The 19,750-nt window shown below is 59.2% G+C and overlaps 1 protein-coding gene across 1 annotated transcript in view; it reads left to right on the top strand.

Moving 5' to 3' along the window:
- kdm5c (lysine demethylase 5C) overlaps positions 1–18,812 on the top strand; it is a 42,703-nt gene extending 23,891 nt beyond the window's left edge. The window contains exons 13-23 of the mRNA XM_078537170.1: positions 1,897–2,047; positions 2,541–2,655; positions 3,902–4,264; positions 6,234–6,365; positions 7,297–7,476; positions 8,593–8,733; positions 9,835–10,431; positions 12,506–12,578; positions 14,288–14,472; positions 15,808–16,062; positions 18,679–18,812. Of these exons, the coding sequence (XP_078393296.1) occupies positions 1,897–2,047; positions 2,541–2,655; positions 3,902–4,264; positions 6,234–6,365; positions 7,297–7,476; positions 8,593–8,733; positions 9,835–10,431; positions 12,506–12,578; positions 14,288–14,472; positions 15,808–16,062; positions 18,679–18,687 (2,201 nt within the window). The 3' untranslated portion in view covers positions 18,688–18,812. The remainder of the gene's footprint in view (positions 1–1,896; positions 2,048–2,540; positions 2,656–3,901; positions 4,265–6,233; positions 6,366–7,296; positions 7,477–8,592; positions 8,734–9,834; positions 10,432–12,505; positions 12,579–14,287; positions 14,473–15,807; positions 16,063–18,678) is intronic.
- The last annotated feature ends 938 nt before the right edge of the window (positions 18,813–19,750 follow it).

Here is a 19,750-nt window from a genome sequence, read left to right as displayed (position 1 = left end):
ACGCCAAATGCCCCCCCACACCAGCCTCCTCCCGCCCTCGACTTCATCTCCCATCCCCATATCCTTCTATTCCCCTCCCCCTCGTGTGTTTATCCAGCTTCCCCCTCAAACGCGTCGACGCTATTCACCTCGACCCCCTCCCCGATAGAGCGTGTTCCGCATTCTCCCCGCTCCCTGGGTGAAGAAGATTTGCTGGATGAGAGCGGCTCCAACAACGCCCAAGATGCTCGACACCGTCCAGGACAAATCGACACCCCCATCCACCACCTTAAACATTCGCTCCCTCCACCACTGACGCACAGGGGCAGCAGTGTGTGTGTACCATCCACAAGATGCACTGCAGCAACTCGCCAAGGCTCCTTCGACAGCGCCGCCTAAACACACAACCTCTACCACCTAGAAGGACAAGGGCAGCAGACACATGGGGAACACCACCACCTGCAAGTTCCCCTCCGAGCCCCACTCACCATCCCGACTTGGAAATATATCGGCCGTTCCTTCACTGTCACTGGGATGGATTCCTCCTCGTCTCCATCTTCAATGGGAGATCCCTCATTCTGAAACTATGCCCCCTCCCCTCGTTCTAGATTCCCCCTCAAGGGGGAAACAACCTCTCAGCATCCACCCCGTCAAACCCCCTCCCCTCAGAATCTGATATGTTTCAATAAGATCACCTCTCATTCTTCTAAACTCCAATGGGCACAGGCCCAGCCTGCTCAACCTTTCCCCCCATCAGACAAACCCACGCCCCCCCACCACAAAACTGGAAATGACTGGAGACGAACGCCTTTCGAGCAGATGTCAAAAGCGTCTCTCTCCGCAGCCTGATCCGGGCGGATCGGGGGGAGGTTCCCGGGCGGGGGCGGTGTGTCCAGCTGGAGATATGAGCCGCTGGGGAAGGGAGGAGCGCGGGTTGGAGAGAGTGGGGGGGCAGATTTTAACGCGGGGAGGGGCTACGGGGAACAACAAGAGGGTTCGGAGCGGCGCCGCTTGCTTGGGAGGACAGCGAGCGACCCACGAGTCGCCTGTCGCCCGGGTTGGGACAGGAGGACCTCGGTGAGCCCTGACTCATGTCTCCGCAGAGGGGGAGACGGGCGGCGTGGTGGTAACTGTCACTGGGCTGGTAACCCCCTCCCCTCCCCCCGCCAGCCATCGGCGCCCACGTTCAGGGGAAGAGCACTGACTGGGAGCTGGCCCAACCGGATCACCGGACCCCGGGGGAAGGAGACACCCGATGCACGTTTAACCGGAGATGCAAAATGATGGGGTGGGCCGGGGAAGCGGGGGTGGGTGTGGGGTGGGGAAGCAGGGGTGGGTGTGGGGTGGGGAAGCGGGGGTGGGTGTGGGGTGGGGAAGCGGGGGTGGGTGTGGGGTGGGGAAGCGGGGGTGGGTGTGGGGTGGGGAAGCGGGGGTGGGTGGGGTGGGGAAGCGGGGGTGGGTGTGGGGTGGGGGAAGCGGGGGTGGGTGGGCTGGGCTGGGGGCAGGGCGAGAGGGAGGTGACTCCCTCACTGTAACCACCCCGCTCCTCCCCCACTATATTGTCCCGAAATGGAAGGAATGGCTGAATCCAGGAGAGACGAGCGGGACAGGAGCTGAGGCGGGGACGGGGAGGGGGAGGGGGGATGGGGATGGGAGGAGGGGTCTCCTCTCTCTACAGCTCAGGTACCAGTTGCTTTGACTTGTTTCCGTTCTTTGATCTTGTTTATTTTTTTGCTTCCCCCCCACAATCCCCTCTTCCCCACACACACCACCCCCCAATCCCCCCTCCTTCACCCCCTCCCCTCCTCCTCCTCCCTCCCCCTCCTCCTCCTCCCTCCTCTCCCTCCCCTCCCCTCCTCCTCCTCCTCCTCCTCTCCCCCCTCCCCCTCCCCTCCTCCTCCCCGTTCCCCACTGTAGCGCTGGAGGACCTGAAGTTACTGGTGGCCGAGGCCAAGGAGAAGAAGTTCCCGGAGAACGGCCTCCTCCACCAGCTCAAGTGCAGCGTGGAGGAGGCTGAGAAGTGCGTGGCGGAGGCCTTGCAGCTGGCCCAGAGCAGGAAGGGAGTAAGGTAGGGAGCGTGGCTCAGTAGATAGTGGAGGTGGGGTGGCGGTTCAGCCCAAAGCCCCCCCCACGTCACAGTGGGCAGCCCCCTCACACACCCCGGCCCCACTTCCAGGGGCGTGGGGTGGTGGGGGGTGATGGATGGAGTGGGGAGGCTCGCCGGTTTGGGGAGTAGAGGGAGTGCGAGGAGGCTGCTTCTCCCTCCCCGCCTGACCTCACTTGGACGGGCAGCCCCCTCACACACCCCGGCCCCCCTTCCAGGGGCATGGGGTGAGGCGGGACCGGGGGTGGGAGGTTTTGGCGGGGTGGGGGTCTCGCCCTGTTCGGGGAGTAGGGGGGGTGCACGAGGAGGCTGCTTCTCCCTGCCCGCCGGCCCCTCGATCGAAGTGGCTCTGGTGCCGCCGGCAGGCACAGGGTTTGCCCGGGATGCCCACCGCGCGATCGGTGTCGAGCCAGCGTCTGCTGCTGACCAGCCCGTGTTTTGTCCCCCCACCCCCCAGGCCTCAGCTGGACGGCGCCGAGCCTTCACCGAAACTCACCGTGGACCAACTGCGGATGTTCATCGAGCAACTCCGGAGCTTACCCTGCGTCATCGACCAAATCCACGACATGCAGGTTAGTCACTCGCTTTACTCTCTATCTAACCCCGTGCTGTACCTGTCCTGGGAGTGTTTGATGGGGACGGTGTAGAGGGAGCTTTACTCTGTATCTAACCCCGTGCTGTACCTGTCCTGGGAGTGTTTGATGGGGACGGTGTAGAGGGAGCTTTACTCGGTATCTAACCCCGTGCTGTACCTGTCCTGGGAGTGTTTGATGGGGACGGTGTAGAGGGAGCTTTACTCGGTATCTAACCCCGTGCTGTACCTGTCCTGGGAGTGTTTGATGGGGACGGTGTAGAGGGAGCTTTACTCTGTATCTAACCCCGTGCTGTACCTGTCCTGGGAGTGTTTGACGGGGACAGTGTAGAGGGAGCTTTACTCTGTATCTAACCCCGTGCTGTGCCTGTCCTGGGAGTGTTTGATGGGGACGGTGTAGAGGGAGCTTTACTCTGTATCTAACCCCGTGCTGTATCTGTCCTGGGAGTGTTTGATGGGGACGGTGTAGAGGGAGCTTTACTCTGTATCTAACCCCGTGCTGTACCTGCCCTGGGAGTGTTTGATGGGGACGGTGTAGAGGGAGCTTTACTCTGTATCTAACCCCGTGCTGTACCTGTCCTGGGAGTGTTTGACGGGGACAGTGTAGAGGGAGCTTTACTCTGTATCTAACCCCGTGCTGTACCTGTCCTGGGAGTGTTTGATGGGGACAGTGTTGAGGGAGCTTTACTCTGTATCTAACCCCGTGCTGTACCTGTCCTGGGAGTGTTTGATGGGGACAGTGTAGAGGGAGCTTTACTCTGTATCTAACCCCGTGCTGTACCTGTCCTGGGAGTGTTTGATGGGGACAGTGTAGAGGGAGCTTTACTCTGTATCTAACCCCGTGCTGTACCTGTCCTGGGAGTGTTTGATGGGGACGGTGTAGAGGGATCTTTACTCTGTATCTAACCCCGTGCCCCTGTTCAGAAGCACGGCGCCGCATGTCAAGATTCCCGGATCCTCAGGGTGTGAGAAACGCGACAGAGACGAAAGCGGCCCTGAGGGTGACGTGAGAACCGCGAGCTCGTCGTGTTGAGTTTGCGGAGGGCGGGGGCCGGGTTGCAAACGTGGGTCTCCTGACCCTGTTACTCCGGGGTGGGGGGGGCCTGTGGCCGATCTCGGCCTTCGATGAGGCTGCGGGTGTCTAAACGGTGGGGGGGTGGGGGGGTGGCGCCCGGCTGACGTCCCCGGGGGGGAAATTTCATCCCTCTTCACCCTGTGTGCCTCAGGAGCTGCTGGAAGACATCGAGAAGTTCCAGGTGCAGACCCAGGCCGCCCTGAAGGAGCTGCCCCCTAACTCGCGGGAGTTCCGGGACCTGATCGAGCAGGGCCGGCTGCTGGCCGTGGAGCTGCCCGAGATCGCCAAGCTGCGGCGGGAGGCCCAGCAGGCCGAGTGGCTGGACCAGGTGCGCAAGACCCTGGCCGCCTCGGGCCGGGTCACGCTCGAGGCCATGCGGCCCCTGGTGGAGTCGGGTTCCAAGCTGGCCTCCAACCCGGCCGTGGAGAAGGCCATGGCGGAGCTGCAGGAGCTGCTGACCATCTCCGAGCGCTGGGAGGAGAAAGCTCAGATCTGCCTGGAGCCAGGTGGGTGTGTGTGTGGGGGTGGGGGGGGACCGCGGTCAGGCGGGGGTTGGGCAGGGGGGCAGGGGTTGGCGGCGGTCTTGACCGACTCCCGGGCTGCGCCGGAAGCCGGCTCTCCCTGCCGTCAGGAACGAGGGCAAGGGGGAGGTGCTGGAATACAAAGGTCGCGAATTTAGGGGGCGTAAGTGGTCACTGGGCTAGGAATGCAGAGGCCCAGGCTCTGGGGGCACGGGTTCAAACCCCTCCATGGCACCCTTTCCGTGCGGCACTTCACCAAATGCCTTTCGGAAACCTAAATATAGTACATCTACCAGGTTCCCCTTATCGACCCAACTAGTGACATCCTTAAAAAACAAGTCTAATAAATTTGTCGAACGCAATCTCCCTTTCATTAAACATTGGTCTCTGTTCTGACCGTTCCCTGATTTTTATTCTTTTAAGTGCGAAATTTAAATTCGATTAATAAACAGAGTCGTGGATTTGTACAGGACAGAGACAGGCCCTTCGGCCCGTCGTGTCTGTGCTGGCCCTCGGGCACCTATCCATCCTAATCCCATTTTCCCAGCACTGGGGTGCGTAGCCCTGGGTGCTGCAGCCGTTTCAAGCGCTCGTCGTAAATACTTCTTAAATGTTGTTTGGGTTGTGGGGGGTGGGTGGTGGGGGGGGATCCCTGCCTCTCCCGCACCCCCCCCGTCTCCTCGGGCATCGGAAGGCAGCCTCGGTTATAAATGGCGACCATGACAGCTGCCCTCGATCGTCGCCAGAGCCCCAAGTTGTTCGCCAGCGCCCCCCCCTTTTTCGGGGGGAGGGAAACACCCGCCGCCCTGACCCGGGGTCCGGCCTACGTGTGACCCCGGACCCCCCCACACACACACACACAGCAAACGTTGGCTGACTCTTTCGGCTGCTCCCTTCCCCCCACGCCCCCCACACCACCCTGTCTGAAATGGCCCCGGCAAAGCCACTCAGTTCAAGGGGGTGCATTTAGGGACGGGGCAAACGAACACCCTCGTCCCTGGAAAGGGGAGGGGGGTGGGGGAGGGGAGTGCGGTGCGGAGAGAGAGAGAGTGGGGTAAGGTTGGCCAGGCCCCGCCTGGAGTAAACCGTGTTCTGTTCTGGGCTTCCGTGGGGAGGGGGGAGCATCAGTCAGCTTTGTTAGGGGAGGGGCGGGGGGGGGTGGGGGGGGGGTGGGGCAGCCCAGACCGATCCCAGGGCTTGAACGGGGTTAAACTCCCCAGGACTTGGCGGCACAAGCTCGCCTTGTGTTCCCCTCGAGCGTCGAAGGTTAAGGGCTGGCGGGGGTGGAGAGGAGGAGAGTGCGTGATCCGATCGAGGGGGCGGGGGGGTTTGAGATGATTCAAGGATGGGGCCGGTAGAGGGAAGCTATATTTCCTCTGGTTGGGTCGGGAGGGACAGGTTCGGAGTGGGGGAGGGGGTGTCGGTGGTGATGGGAACGAGGAAACTTAAAATTCGAGCCGGGCCGTTGAGGGAGGGCAGGAAGTGGTTCCTCACGCAAAGGGGAGAGCGGGAGTCCGGAACTCTCTCTCTCTCCGCACTGCACTCCCCTCCCCCTGCCCGAAAAATGCCACCGAGGCTGGCGGTCACCTGGAAATTTCAAACACCGAGGCCGGTGGGGTTTTTTTGTCGGGCGAGGGGGTATTAAGGGTGACGGGGGCAGGTCGATGGGGCCAAGCCGCAGACGGGTGGTTGATCGGATGGGAGCGGAGGGAGAGGCTCGAGGGGCTGAATAGCCTCCTCCCCCAAAGTCGGGGTCACCCCCCCTCCGATGCCTGCGGGTGGTGGACCTCCTCCTGTTCGGGAGTCCTGTGGGAGGAGGCGATGGCTGGGGGGGAGGTTTGGGGTTGGGGGGGTGGCTGTAGCGGTGAGCCTCCCCTTCCGTCGGAAGGCGTGGACTGAGTCGCGTCCCGGCTGCCTTGGTTTCTGTTTTAACTGGTGAACGGCCACCCCTCCAGGCAGAAGCACCCACCCGCTACCCTGGAAGCCATCATCAAGGAAGCGGAGAACATCCCAGTCGAGCTGCCCAACATCCTCTGCCTGAAGGAGGCGCTGTCGAAAGCGAGGGCCTGGATCGCTGACGTGGAGGAGATTCAGGCAAGTCTCTTTCCCCCCCCCCCCCCCCACTCCACCCCCCCACCCACCCCAGCCAGCGTCGAGCTGGGCCCCTCCTTCGCGTGCCAGGCCTGCGGCTCAGCGCTCGCGCACCCGTCTCTGTTCCGGAGTCCGGCGCGCCGCCGAGGGAGTGCCGCAGCGCCGCAGGTGCCCGTCCCTCGGGTGAGGCGCTGAACCCGAGGCTCCCCCACACCACCACCTCCCCCCCACCATCTCGGGATGTCCCCAAAGCGCCTCACAGCCAGAGGAGGAGCTTTTTAATCTTTCGCTTTTGAAGCCTGGTCACTGTTTGCCATGTAGCCAATTTGCGCACAGCAAGATCCAACGAACAGGCGCTGCGATAACGACCCAGGTCTTCCCTGGGGTTTTGTTTTGGGGTTAAGTTGGTTGAGGGATAGCTTTTGGCCGCAGGACACCTGGGAGAAGTTTGGACAGTTGTTCCAAGAACTTTTCTCTCCACCCAGTTATGTGGAAGGGGATTGGTTTCAGCGTCTCCACAGACAACCGGCACCTCCAACAGTGCGGCGCTCCCTCAGCACTGACCCTCCGACAGTGCGGCGCTCCCTCGGCACTGACCCTCCGACAGTGCGGCACTCCCTCGGCACTGACCCTCCAACAGTGCGGCGCTCCCTCAGCACTGACCCTCTGACAGCGCGGCTCTCCCTCAGCACTGACCCTCCGACAGTGCGGCGCTCCCTCAGCACTGACCCTCCGACAGTGCGGCGCTCCCTCAGCACTGACCCACAGCGCGGCGCTCCCTCAGCGCTGACCCTCCGACAGTGCAGCGCTCCCTCAGTACTGGTGGAGGGGGTGACGGTCAGGCCTGTAGTTTGGGCCAGTCCCTGGGATGAGAGACCTGGGAAGCACTGATGCAGAGCTGATCGATGAATGAACTGCTGGACCTTTCTTTCAGAATGGCGATCACTATCCATGTCTGGATGACCTGGAGGGGCTGGTGGCTGTCGGGCGTGACCTGCCCGTGCGAATGGAGGAGCTTCCTCATCTGGAGAGCCAAGTAACAACTGCACACTCCTGGAGGGAGAAAGCGACCAAGACATTTCTCAAGAAAAACTCCTGTTACACGTTATTAGAGGCAAGTGTCCCAAACAGTGTAGAGGGAGCTTTACTCTGTATCTAACCCCATGCTGTACCTGTCCTGGGAGTGTTTGATGGGACAGTGTAGAGGGAGCTTTACTCTGTATCTAACCCCGTGCTGTACCTGTCCTGGGAGTGTTTGATGGGGGCGGTGTAGAGGGAGCTTTACTCTGTATCTAACCCCGTGCTGTACCTGTCCTGGGAGTGTTTGATGGGGACAGTGTAGAGGGAGCTTTACTCTGTATCTAACCCCGTGCTGTACCTGTCCTGGGAGTGTTTGATGGTGACAGTGTAGAGGGAGCTTTACTCTGTATCTAACCCCGTGCTGTACCTGCCCTGGGAGTGTTTGATGGGGGACGGTGTAGAGGGAGCTTTACTCTGTATCTAACCCCGTGCTGTACCTGTCCTGGGAGTGTTTGATGAGGACGGTGTAGAGGGAGCTTTACTCTGTATCTAACCCCGTGCTGTACCTGTCCTGGGAGTGTTTGATGGGGACGGTGTAGAGGGAGCTTTACTCTGTATCTAACCCGTGCTGTACCTGTCCTGGGAGTGTTTGATGGGGACAGTGTAGAGGGAGCTTTACTCTGTATCTAACCCCGTGCTGTACCTGTCCTGGGAGTGTTTGATGGTGACAGTGTAGAGGGAGCTTTACTCTGTATCTAACCCCGTGCTGTACCTGCCCTGGGAGTGTTTGATGGGGGACGGTGTAGAGGGAGCTTTACTCTGTATCTAACCCCGTGCTGTACCTGTCCTGGGAGTGTTTGATGAGGACGGTGTAGAGGGAGCTTTACTCTGTATCTAACCCCGTGCTGTACCTGTCCTGGGAGTGTTTGATGGGGACGGTGTAGAGGGAGCTTTACTCTGTATCTAACCCCGTGCTGTACCTGTCCTGGGAGTGTTTGATGGGGACGGTGTAGAGGGAGCTTTACTCTGTACCTAACCCCGTGCTGTACCTGACCTGGGAGTGTTTGATGGGGGACGGTGCAGAGGGAGCTTTACTCTGTATCTAACCCCGTGCTGTACCTGCCCTGGGAGTGTTTGATGGGGGACGGTGCAGAGGGAGCTATGGAATGGTGGGGAGCCCATTTGCTGATATTTGCTGCCTGCTTTCCAGGTGTTATGTCCGTGCGCTGACACAGGCTCAGACAACGTCCGGAGGAATAAATGGAAGAAGGCGAAGGAGAGCGTCCTGGACAAGGCCGACACCGACGGCCTGGGGCTATCGGCGCAGGACATCCGGGACCCGGGATCGATCGTGAGAGACAGCTTTTGTTTCCGCTCAAGCTTGGCACGGTTTAAATCGCAAGGGCTGGTCGCTGCCTGGTGCCCCCCCTACGAATTCAGCGGGGTGGCTAGAGAGAATCTCTTCCCCCCCCGCCGGTTGCTGGAGGACCGGGGGGAGTCCAGAACAAGGGAGCAGACCCTTAAAGTGAGGGCCAGGCCGATCAGGGGTGGCGTCAGGAAACACCTATTCACACAAAGGGGAGCGGAAATCAGGAACTCTTTTCCCCCCCCCCTCCGCCTCCCAGTAAATAGCTGTTGAGGCTGGGCCCGGGGGTTCAGTTGGAAACTTCAAACACTGGATTGATAGATTTTTGTTGGGTTAAGGGGATTACGGGGCTCCGGAACTGAGGTGGGTAAATAGAGTTAAGAAGCAGATCAGCGTGCGATCCGGTTGGTTGGCGGAACAGTCTTGAGGGGCTGCATGGCCTCCTCCTGTTCCAGAATAACTGACTCAAGAGGGGCTGAATGGCCTCCTCCTGTTCCTGTGTAACAGGCTCAAGAGGGGCTGAATGGCCTCCTCCTGTTCCTGTGTAACAGGCTCGAGAGGGGCTGAATGGCCTCCTCCGTTCCTGTGAAACAGGCTCGAGAGGGGCTGAATGGCCTCCTCCTGTTCCTGTGTAATAGGCTCGAGAGGGGGGGCTGAATGGCCTCCTCCTGTTCCTGTGTAACAGGCTCGAGAGGGGCTGAATGGCCTCCTCCGTTCCTGTGTAACAGGCTCGAGAGGGGGGCTGAATGGCCTCCTCCTGTTCCTGTGAAACAGGCTCGAGAGGGGCTGAATGGCCTCCTCCTGTCCCTGTGTCACAGGCTCGAGGAGGATGGGCTGAATGGCCTCCTCCTGTCCCTGTGTAACAGGCTCGAGGAGGATGGGCTGAATGGCCTCCTCCTGTTCCTGTGTCACAGGCTCGAGGTGTTGGGGGGGTGGGGGTGAATGGGGCCTCCTCCTGTCCCTGGAGTCGGCTTCAGTGGCCTTCGGGAGTTTGAGATTCCCCCTCTGACCCGCCCACCCACCCGCTGAGTCTTCGCCTTCGCCCTGAACGTCTTCTGTCCCGTCTCTTCCCCCCCCCCGTTACAGATCCTGGCCTTCAAGGACGCGGAGCAGAAGGAGAGGGAGGGGATCCGCGCCCTGCGGCAGAAGAATGCGTCTAATAAACCCTTGTCGGAGCAGGAGGAGGAGCAGGAGCAGCAGCAGGAGGCGGCGGAGGTGGAGGCGGAGGAGGAGGAGGGCAGCAAGCCAGGCGTCTGCGTGTGTGGGCAGCCTCCGGGCGACCTGATGCTGCAGTGCGAGCTCTGCAAGGACTGGTTCCACAGCGGGTGCGCCAGCTGCCCCAGGCTGAGCCACCAGAAGCACTCGCCGGCCTGGTGGGACTGGGACACCAAGTTCCTGTGCCCCCTCTGCCTGCGCTCGCGGAGACCCCGGCTGGAAATCATCCTCTCCCTGCTGGTGGCCCTGCAGAAGCTGCCAGTCCGGCTGCCCGAGGGGGAGGCCCTGCAGTGCCTGACCGAGAGGGCCATCCTGTGGCAGGACCGGGCCCGGCGCGCCATGGCCACCAAGGAGGTGGCCGCCCTGCTGGAGAGGCTGACCGAGCTCCGGCAGCAGCTGCAGAACCAGGTGGTGAAGGAGACCATCGCCATGAAGGAGAGGAGCCGCCTGGGGAATCACCAGAAAAAGGTGAGGAGGAGGAGGCCGGCCGGCCAGCGGCGGTCCCCCCGGGAGCGCCGCGCTGTGGGAGGGTCAGTGCTGAGGGAGCGCCCGCGCTGTCGGAGGGTCAGTGCTGAGGGAGCGTCGCGCTGAGGGAGGGTCAGTGCTGAGGGAGCGCCGCACTGTCAGAGGGTCAGTACTGAGGGAGCGCCGCACTGTTGGAGGGTCAGTGCTGAGGGAGCGCCCGCGCTGTCGGAGGGTCAGTGCTGAGGGAGCGTCGCGCTGAGGGAGGGTCAGTGCTGAGGGAGCGCCCGCACTGTCGGAGGGTCAGTGCTGAGGGAGCGCCCGCGCTGTCGGAGGGTCAGTGCTGAGGGAGCGTCGCGCTGAGGGAGGGTCAGTGCTGAGGGAGCGCCCGCGCTGTCGGAGGGTCAGTGCTGAGGGAGCGTCGCGCTGAGGGAGGGTCAGTGCTGAGGGAGCGCCCGCACTGTCGGAGGGTCAGTGCTGAGGGAGCGCCCGCGCTGTCGGAGGGTCAGTGCTGAGGGAGCGTCGCGCTGAGGGACGGTCAATGCTGAGGGAGCGCCGCACTGTCGGAGGGTCAGTGCTGAGGGAGCGCCCGCGCTGTCGGAGGGTCAGTGCTGAGGGAGCGTCGCGCTGAGGGAGGGTCAGTGCTGAGGGAGCGCCGCGCTGTCGGAGGGTCAGTGCCGAGGGAGCGCCGCGCTGTTGGAGGGTCAGTGCTGAGGGAGCGCCACGCGGTCGGAGGGTCAGTGCCGAGGGAGCGCCGCGCGGTCGGAGGGTCAGTGCCGAGGGAGCGCCGCGCTGTCGGAGGGTCAGTGCCGAGGGAGCGCCGCGCTGTCGGAGGGTCAGTGCCGAGGGAGCGCCGCGCTGTCGGAGGGTCAGTGCTGAGGGAGCGCCGCGCTGTTGGAGGGTCAGTGCTGAGGGAGCGCCGCACTGTCGGAGGGTCAGTGCTGAGGGAGCGCCGCACTGTCGGAGGGTCAGTACTGAGGGAGCACCACATTGTCGGAGGGTCAGAACTGAGGGAGCGCCGCACTGTCGGAGGGTCAGTACTGAGGGAGCGCCGCACTGTTGGAGAGTCAGTGCTGAGGGAGCGCTGCACTGTCGGAGGGTCAGTGCTGAGGGAGCGCCGCGCTGTCGGAGGGTCAGTGCCGAGGGAGTGCCGCGCTGTCGGAGGTCAGTGCCGAGGGAGCGCTGCGCTGTCGGAGGGTCAGTGCTGAGGGAGCGCCGCGCTGTCGGAAGGTCAGTGCCGAGGGAGTGCCGCGCGGTCGGAGGGTCAGTGCCGAGGGAGCGCCGCGCGGTTGGAGGGTCAGTGCCGAGGGAGCGCCGCGCTGTCGGAGGGTCAGTGCCGAGGGAGCGCCGCGCTGTCGGAGGGTCAGTGCCGAGGGAGCGCCGCGCTGTCGGAGGGTCAGTGCTGAGGGAGCGCCGTGCTGTCGGAGGGTCAGTGCTGAGGGAGCGCCGCACTGTCGGAGGGTCAGTGCTGAGGGAGCGCCGCACTGTCGGAGGGTCAGTGCTGAGGGAGTGCCGCACTGTCGGGGGGTCAGTACTGAGTTAACAGTATGGTGTGCCTGATCCTAAAGATTGGCACCTATGACACTGTCGCACCCCCTTGGTACTGCACTGGTAGAGGGCCAACCCAGATAATGGGGCTCAGCTCCCTGGTGCAGGGTCTGATTTCTCAACCAACTGAACCATATTGACACAGCAGGAAGATAGCAAGGTGTGTGCGCATGTGTGTGTTCTTACGCGTGTGCACGTTTGTGTGTGCTTGCATGAGTGTGCGTGTGTTTCTGTGTGAGAGTGTGCTTGTATGAGTTACATGTGCTTGTTTCTGTATGTGTGTGTGTGCTTGTATGAATGTGCGTGTGTTTGAGTTTGTGTGTGCGCGCTATGATTGTACGTGTTTCTGTGTCAGTTTCTGTGTGCGCATGTGTTTGAGAGTTTGTGTGTGCTTGTGTGTGTCTGCGTGTGTTTCTGTGTGAGCTCCTGTGTGCGCGAGTGTGCTGGTATGAGTGTACGTGTGTGTGACAGAGATATATAAGAGTGAGGAAATTGGCTTGCTGCACATGATGACTGCCCATCTTCATTCCAGGTGGATGGAGCGATTGGTGATGCAGTTGATTTGCCACAGGAAAACAAGGAAACCAGCAGTCCCACAGCAACAGGTAACTGCCTGGAAGTCTCTCCCTCTCTCTCCCTTCCCCTCTCTCCCTCCCTTTCTCTCCCTCTCCTTCTCTCTCTCTCTCTTTGTCTCTCCCTCTCTCTGTCTCTCCCTCTCTCTGTCTCTCCCTCTCTCTGTCTCTCCCCCTCTCTCTCCCTCCCTTTCTCTCCATCTGTGGCTCCCTCTCCTCTCTCTCTCCCTCCCTCTCTCCCTCTCTCTGTCTCTCCCTCTCTCTGTGTCTCCCTCTCCTCTCTCTCTCTCCCTCTCCCTCTCTCTGTCTCTCCCTCTCTCTGTCTCTCCCTCCCTCCCCCTTTCTCCCTCCCTGTCTCTCCGTCTGTGGCTCCCTCTCCTCTCTCTCTCCCTCCCTCTCTCCCTCTCTCTGTCTCTCCCTCTCTCTGTGTCTCCCTCTCCTTCTCTCTCTCTCTCCCTCTCCCTCTCTCTGTCTCTCCCTCTCTCTGTCTCTCCCTCCCTCCCCCTTTCTCCCTCCCTGTCTCTCCGTCTGTGTCTCCCTCTCCGTCTGTGTCTCTCTCTCTCCCTCTCCGCCTCTCTCTCCCTCTCCGCCTCTCTCTCCCTCTCCGCCTCTCTCTCCCTCTCCGCCTCTCTCTCCCTCTCTGCCTCTCTCTCACTCTCCATCTCCACCTCTCCCTCTCTCTCCGCCTCTCGCTCTCTCTCTCTCCGCCTCTCGCTCTCCCTCTCTCTCCGCCTCTCGCTCTCCCTCTCTCTCCGCCTCTCGCTCTCCCTCTCTCTCCGCCTCTCGCTCTCCCTCTCTCTCCGCCTCTCGCTCTCCCTCTCACTGTGTCTCTCTCCCCCCTCTTCTCTCCCCTCTCTCCTCGTTTTCCTATCTGCCAAGGGACAAACAGCGTCAGTTGCAGAGAGAAGCCACCAGGTGGCCTCGACTTACAGTTTAGTTCAGGTGTTGCAGGAACTCCAGTGCATGACGGAGATCCCTTCAACCCTAGAGAATGTCACACAGCCTCAGCTGCACAGAGCGGCTTTCGCCCTCCACTCCACAGACTGACAGACTGCAATGAAACCGAGGTGTTTACATATGGAATAACAGATACCCGGGAGTGAGTTACAGACTGGAATCTAATCGAGGGGTTCGGGGGGGTTTATATATAGAATAACAGATACCCGGGAGTGAGTTACAGACTGGAATCTAATCGAAGGGTTCGGGGGTGGTTTATATATAGAATAACAGATACCCGGGAGTGAGTTACAGACTGGAATCTAATCGAGGGGTTCGGGGGTGGTTTATATATAGAATAACAGATACCCAGGAGTGAGTTACAGACTGGAATCTAATCAAGGGGTTCAGGGGGTTTACATATAGAATAACAGATAACAGGGAGTGAGTTACAGACTGGAATCTAATCGAGGGGTTTGGGGAGTTTATATATAGAATAACAGATACCCGGGAGTGAGTTACAGACTGTGCTAATTGACTCTTGTCTGTGTCTATCGATTTCCTGACCTTCCCCGCCTCTCGTTCGATTGAAGGTGAATTAGTGAACGTCTGATTTGTGGTTTCCGTGTTTGGCGGGAGATCTCTAACGCGGGCTGTGCCGGGTTTTGAAACCAAGATGTGTAAACACGCTGCTCAGCCGTAGGTTTGCCGAGTTCGCTCAGCTTGCAGGGGGGGATGAGAAGGTGCCGGTGTCTGTGAATCCCCCCAGGACGTTAGCTGTCACTCTGTCCCCATTCTGCCCCTAGACGAGGACGACGTGACCCTCGAGAGCCCTGCTGTTGAGCTGTCCGAGGCGGTGCAGCAGCAGCTGGAGGAGCTGATGGTGGACGGGGACCTGCTGGAGGTGACGCTGGACGAGAACCACAACATCTGGAGGGTCCTCCAGGCGGTGCGGACGCCGCCTCGCGAGAAGATTCGGAAGCTCCTGCAAGTAGGTTGGGGCGAGGGGCGGGGGTGGGTGGAGGGGGAGAGGGGAGGACCAGCGATTCCCCCACCCAAGGCCGGAACCCGTGCCCTGATGGGTGGGGGGGGGAGGTTAGAACGACCGGCTCCCACTGCAGTCACTCTGTGATAGCCAGTGGGAGCAAGTGCAGATGCCGGAGGTGAGGGGGTGGGGTTGTGCGTCCCCCACCCTCGCACGGTGCTCTCTGTGGAGCGGGGGGGTGTGTAGCTGCCACCCCAGAGGAACTGCGACCTCTGCAGCCCTCCTGAGCCAGCAAGAGTTCAGCAGGGAGGTCCCGAAAGCAATAGGGTCCTTTCTCCCTTTCAACACCGTTACCTCGTGCTTTGTGCATTCAGGAGCTCCCGTTCGATGAGTAACATTTGGAAGGCCCTCATTGTGTCTATATCAGCATTCAAACCCACATCCCGCTTCCGAAAGAGTGAAGCTCCCTCTACACTGTCCCCATCAAACACTCCCAGGACAGGTACAGCACGGGGTTAGATACAGAGTAAAGCTCCCTCTACACTGTCCCCATCAAACACTCCCAGGACAGGTACAGCACGGGGTTAAATACAGAGTAAAGTTCCCTCTACACTGTCCCCATCAAACACTCCCAGGACAGGTACAGCACGGGGTTAGATACAGAGTAAAGCTCCCTCTACACCGTCCCCATCAAACACTCCCAGGACAGGTACAGCACAGGGTTAGATACAGAGTAAAGCTCTCTCTACACCGTCCCCATCAAACACTCCCAGGGCAGGTACAGCACGGGGTCAGGTACCGATGCAGTGAGGTTGACTTTGTCGGGTCGACTGGACTGGGTCACATCTGTATCTGATGCCCAGCTCAATGTTGTGTGGCTCTGTCTGTCTGTTACCATTATATCATCGTACAACAGAGTGTTTCAGAGGGGCAGTTAAGAGTCAACCACGTTGCTGTGGGGTCTGGAGTCACATGTAGGCCAGACCGGGTAAGGACGGCAGATTTCCCTCCCTAAAGGGTGTTAATGAACCAGATGAGTTTTTAATGATAATCCGTGTATTATGCATGGTCACTGTTACTCACTCCTGAATTCCCCATTTATTTAATTGATTGAATTTAAACGCCGCATCTTCCCCGTACCCCACCTCCTTCTATAGCCGTGGTGGGATTCGAGCTCGTGTGTCTGGCCCATTCGCCCAGGCCTCTGGATTACTCGTCTAGTAACGGAACCACTGTGCCCCTGTTGTGCACAATGTTGCTGCAGTGGACTGGAGCGGGCATGTCAGCTCGGGCTGGCGTCCGGTAATTGACCCCCTTTTTTTTTTTTGAACGATCCCTCAGATCGAGAAGCTGGAAAGCAAACTCGCGAGGGTGCGAGGGAAAGACTCCGCGGAGAAACGCCGTAAGAGGAAGCTGGAGCGGGGAGACTCGTTCCTCCTGCAGGGGCAGGAAGATCCCGAGGAGCTGGACCCCAGCGAGCCAAAGAAAAGCAAGTCGGAGGCAGCCAGTCCAGCGGTGAAAACAAGCCGCGCACCAGAGCATCAAGGAGGAGATATCCGAGATTCACAAAGTCCAGTCACACACAACGGAGTGGAGGTGGGTCTACTTTTGCCAGTTCGCCTGCTCTTGATTTCCCCGATCCCTTCTTCCACCTTCCTCCACTGAAAACCGCACAGGATGGGCCAAACAGCCTCCTTCTGCCCTGTGACACCCCTGAGATCTGCAGCGCAGAAAAAGGGGCCACCACTTGTGCCCCAGTGAGCCTCCTCCCACCCTTACTCATCCCTTACGTCTTTATTGATTTATGGACTTGCACTCGTGCTTAGTTTGTTCTTCCCTCTTCATGGAATATATTGCTGTGTTGTTGTTTGCCAATGCTGGTGTCCGTTATATTTTCCCAAATACGACCCTCAAAATCAGCTTTTCCCCCAATCCGTTACCCTGTTTTTCATTAAACTTGCGTCCATCCCTCCTCAGTTACTACCTCGAAGCTTCTAACATTATGGTCACTATTGCCTAGATGCTCCCCTATTTCTCCCTCGCTGCAACCTGCCCTGGGTTCATTCCCCGCAACCAGATCCAGTAACGAGTCCTCCCTGGGTTAGAAAGGCCACGTCGTAGCGACTCGCTTCCTCTATCACCTTTTATCTACCTCTTCTGGTCAGTTAACATCAGGGAAGGGGAGCTGATATTCCCCGTGATTATCATTCAATCACCTCTTTTCTTAGCAATTCCCATAAACTGCCTTGTTCTCCCTGCCACACGTTTCCCACTATGAGGTGCAGAATAAACTACTTGTGTTAGTGTGATTAATCTTGTCCTACATTTTACCTCTATCCATATGGACTCTCTTTCTGTTTGACTGACAACGTTGTCACATTTTCCAAAGTACTGCTAATCCACCTCCCTTGTCCAGCTCTCAATATACTATTTAATTCGTCTTTCATTTGTCTATAACTTTGCCTCAGGAATCCCGACTCCGCCCCTGTCTCAGCTCATCAACTGCTGAAACCCTCGTCCACATCTTCGTCACCTCCACACTCGACTATTCCAGCGCACTCCCACATCCTACCCTCCGTAAACTTCAGCTCATCCATAACTCTGCTGCGCACCCTCCCCCAGGTGTCCTAACTTACAATGGGTCCCATTCACCCGTCACCCCCGGGTTCCCCATTCACCCGTCACCCCCTGGGTTCGCTGATGTACACTAACTCCCTCCCCTGCAGACCTCCCTATCTCTGTAACCTCCTCCAGCCCCGACAACCCTCCCTATCTCTGTAACCTCCTCCAGCCCCGACAACCCTCCCTATCTCTGCAACCTCCCCCAGTCTCTACAACACTCCCTATCTCTGGAACTCCTCCAGCCCCTACAACCCTCCCTATCTCTGTGACCTCCTCCAGTCCCTACAACCCTCCCTATCTCTGTAACCTCCTCCAGCCTCTACAACCCTCCCTATCTTGGTAACCTCCTCCAGCATCTACAACCCTCCCTATCTCTGTAACACCTCCAGCCCCTACAACCCTCCCTATCTCTGTAACCTCCTCCAGTCCCTACAACCCTCCCTATCTCTGTAACCTCCTCCAGCCCCTACAACCCTCCCTATCTCGGTAACCTCCTCCAGCATCTACAACCCTCCCTATCTCTGTAACCTCCTCCAGCCTCTACAACCCTCCCTACCTCTGTAACCTCCTCCAGCCCCTACAACCCTCCCTATCTCTGTAACCTCCTCCAGCCCCTACAACCCTCTCTATCTCTGTAACCTCCTCCAGCCCCTACAACCCTCCCTATCTCTGTAACCTCCTCCAGCCCCTACAACCCTCCCTATCTCTGTAACCTCCTCCAACCCTCCGAGATTTCCGCACTCCTCCAATTCCAGCCTCTCGAGCATCTCCCGATTCCCATCGCTCCGCCATTGGCGGCCGTGCCTTCAGCTGCCTGGGGGCCCTAAGCTCTGGAATTCCCTCCTTAAACCTCTCCACCTCTCTCTCTCTCCTCCCTTAAGATGCTCTTTGAAAACTAACCTCTTTGACCGAGCTTTAGGCCACCGATCCCTAACATCTCATGTGACTCGGGACGAGATTTTGCTCCATTACACTCCCGTGAATCACCATGGGAATGGTTTTTAACGTGCTCAAGGTACTATTTCAACGTGAGTTTGTGTATCTGATTCCTCGTCGTGCGTCCCCACTTCTTTGTTTTATTGTGGACGGGCATGAACGGCGATAGCGACAGCAAGGGCTTGGTTGACTCTCATGCTGCAGCCTGCATGACAACGTCTCCACCAATCAGAGTTCACTTGCCAACCATTCAGCACTCTCTTCTCGTGGAGTATAAATTGTTGTTTCCAACGCTGGAATGGCAGTTCTCTTCCCGTGAAGTATAAATTGTTGTTTCCGACGCTGGAATGGCAGTTCTCTTCCCGTGAAGTATAAATTGTTGTTTCCGACGCTCGAATGGCAGTTCTCTTCCCGTGAAGTATAAATTGTTGTTTCCGACGCCCGAATGGCAGTTCTCTTCCTGTGAAGTATAAATTGTTGTTTCCGACGCTCGAATGGCAGTTCTCTTCCCGTGAAGTATAAATTGTTGTTTCCGACGCTCGAATGGCAGTTCTCGAGCGCTGCGCTACCACGCGACTGTTTTTAAGTTCCCTGGGCTGTGCCTGCTCGTCCCTGAGTCCGATTCTCTGTTTTCTCTCTCTCTCTCCGTTCCAGCAGTTATGATCGAAGGCCACCTCCCCAGCAGTTTGGCCGTGGACGCGTGCCGCCCGAGAGACCTCCCGACTTCAGCGGGTCCGCCGCCAGCTTCCGCCCTGCTGGGAGCGACGGAGAAGCGGGGGTGGGGGAGGGGGAAGAACAGGGGTGGGGGGTGGGTGGGGGGTGGGGGGGGTGGGGAAAGCAGCAGAAACCTTGAACTGAGAGCCCAACCATATTTAAGATCCCGCCAGGCGCGAAAGTGCTGATTTTGAGTTCGGGGGCAGGGCCGTGTTGGGGAGGGGGATGGGGGGTTGGGGTGGGGTAGGTTGGGGTTGGGGTTGGGGTGGGGGCGGGACGGGGAAGAAATTTGTAACACCTGCAGCTGGAGTACAATCCCTCACCTTCGCAGCCGGGGTTGGGGGGGGGTGGAAGGGAGAGGGGAGGTGGGGGGTTGTGGGTGGGCGGGTGGGCGGACGAGGGCCGGGCAGGCAGTGAGTTGAAGGCACCTCTCCCACGTTAACTGGCATCACCCGATCACAACGGGGTGACAAAATTCACCCGGCAACACCGTCAACCCCGGTCCGTCCCCTTCCCTCCGAATTACCCGTTTTTTTTTTTGTTTTTCTCTCTCTCTCTCTCTCTCCGTCCCCTTCCCGCACACACACCCTCTCTCTCTCTCTCGTCCTGCCTAGGGGCGTGGCTGGATTTACCTCCCCTACGAATAGAGGAAGCAACCCTCCCCGTGCTCTCCTGTCGACGTGGATGGGAAGAGAGCAGGGGGTCGGGAAACTTTTATCAGTTGTCGGCGGTGGTGGGCAGGGGCAGGAATTGTGTGCAGCCTTCGTGGGAGTGGGGGTAGGGGTGGGCGCGGGTAAATGGCCTCTCTGCATTGGTCGGCCTGTGTCAAGCACATGCAGGGTTAAACGACCGACGGCAGTTGCTGCTGGAGAGAGGACCTCAGGGTGTTAGATGCGATGGGAATGGGGGCACAGGAGCGGGTGCAGCCAGCGGTGTCCCCACCCCAGGTGGGCATGAGAGGCAACACACCAGAGCCAAAGAGCTTTTCCTCGCCGACATTGACCTGTCGTTT

This window comes from Cetorhinus maximus, unplaced genomic scaffold (genome assembly GCF_964194155.1).
Source record: "Cetorhinus maximus unplaced genomic scaffold, sCetMax3.hap1.1 HAP1_SCAFFOLD_2010, whole genome shotgun sequence".
NCBI lineage: Eukaryota > Metazoa > Chordata > Chondrichthyes > Lamniformes > Cetorhinidae > Cetorhinus > Cetorhinus maximus.
Note: the sequence above shows the minus strand (reverse complement) of the source record. Positions and strands in the feature narration are given on the sequence as shown.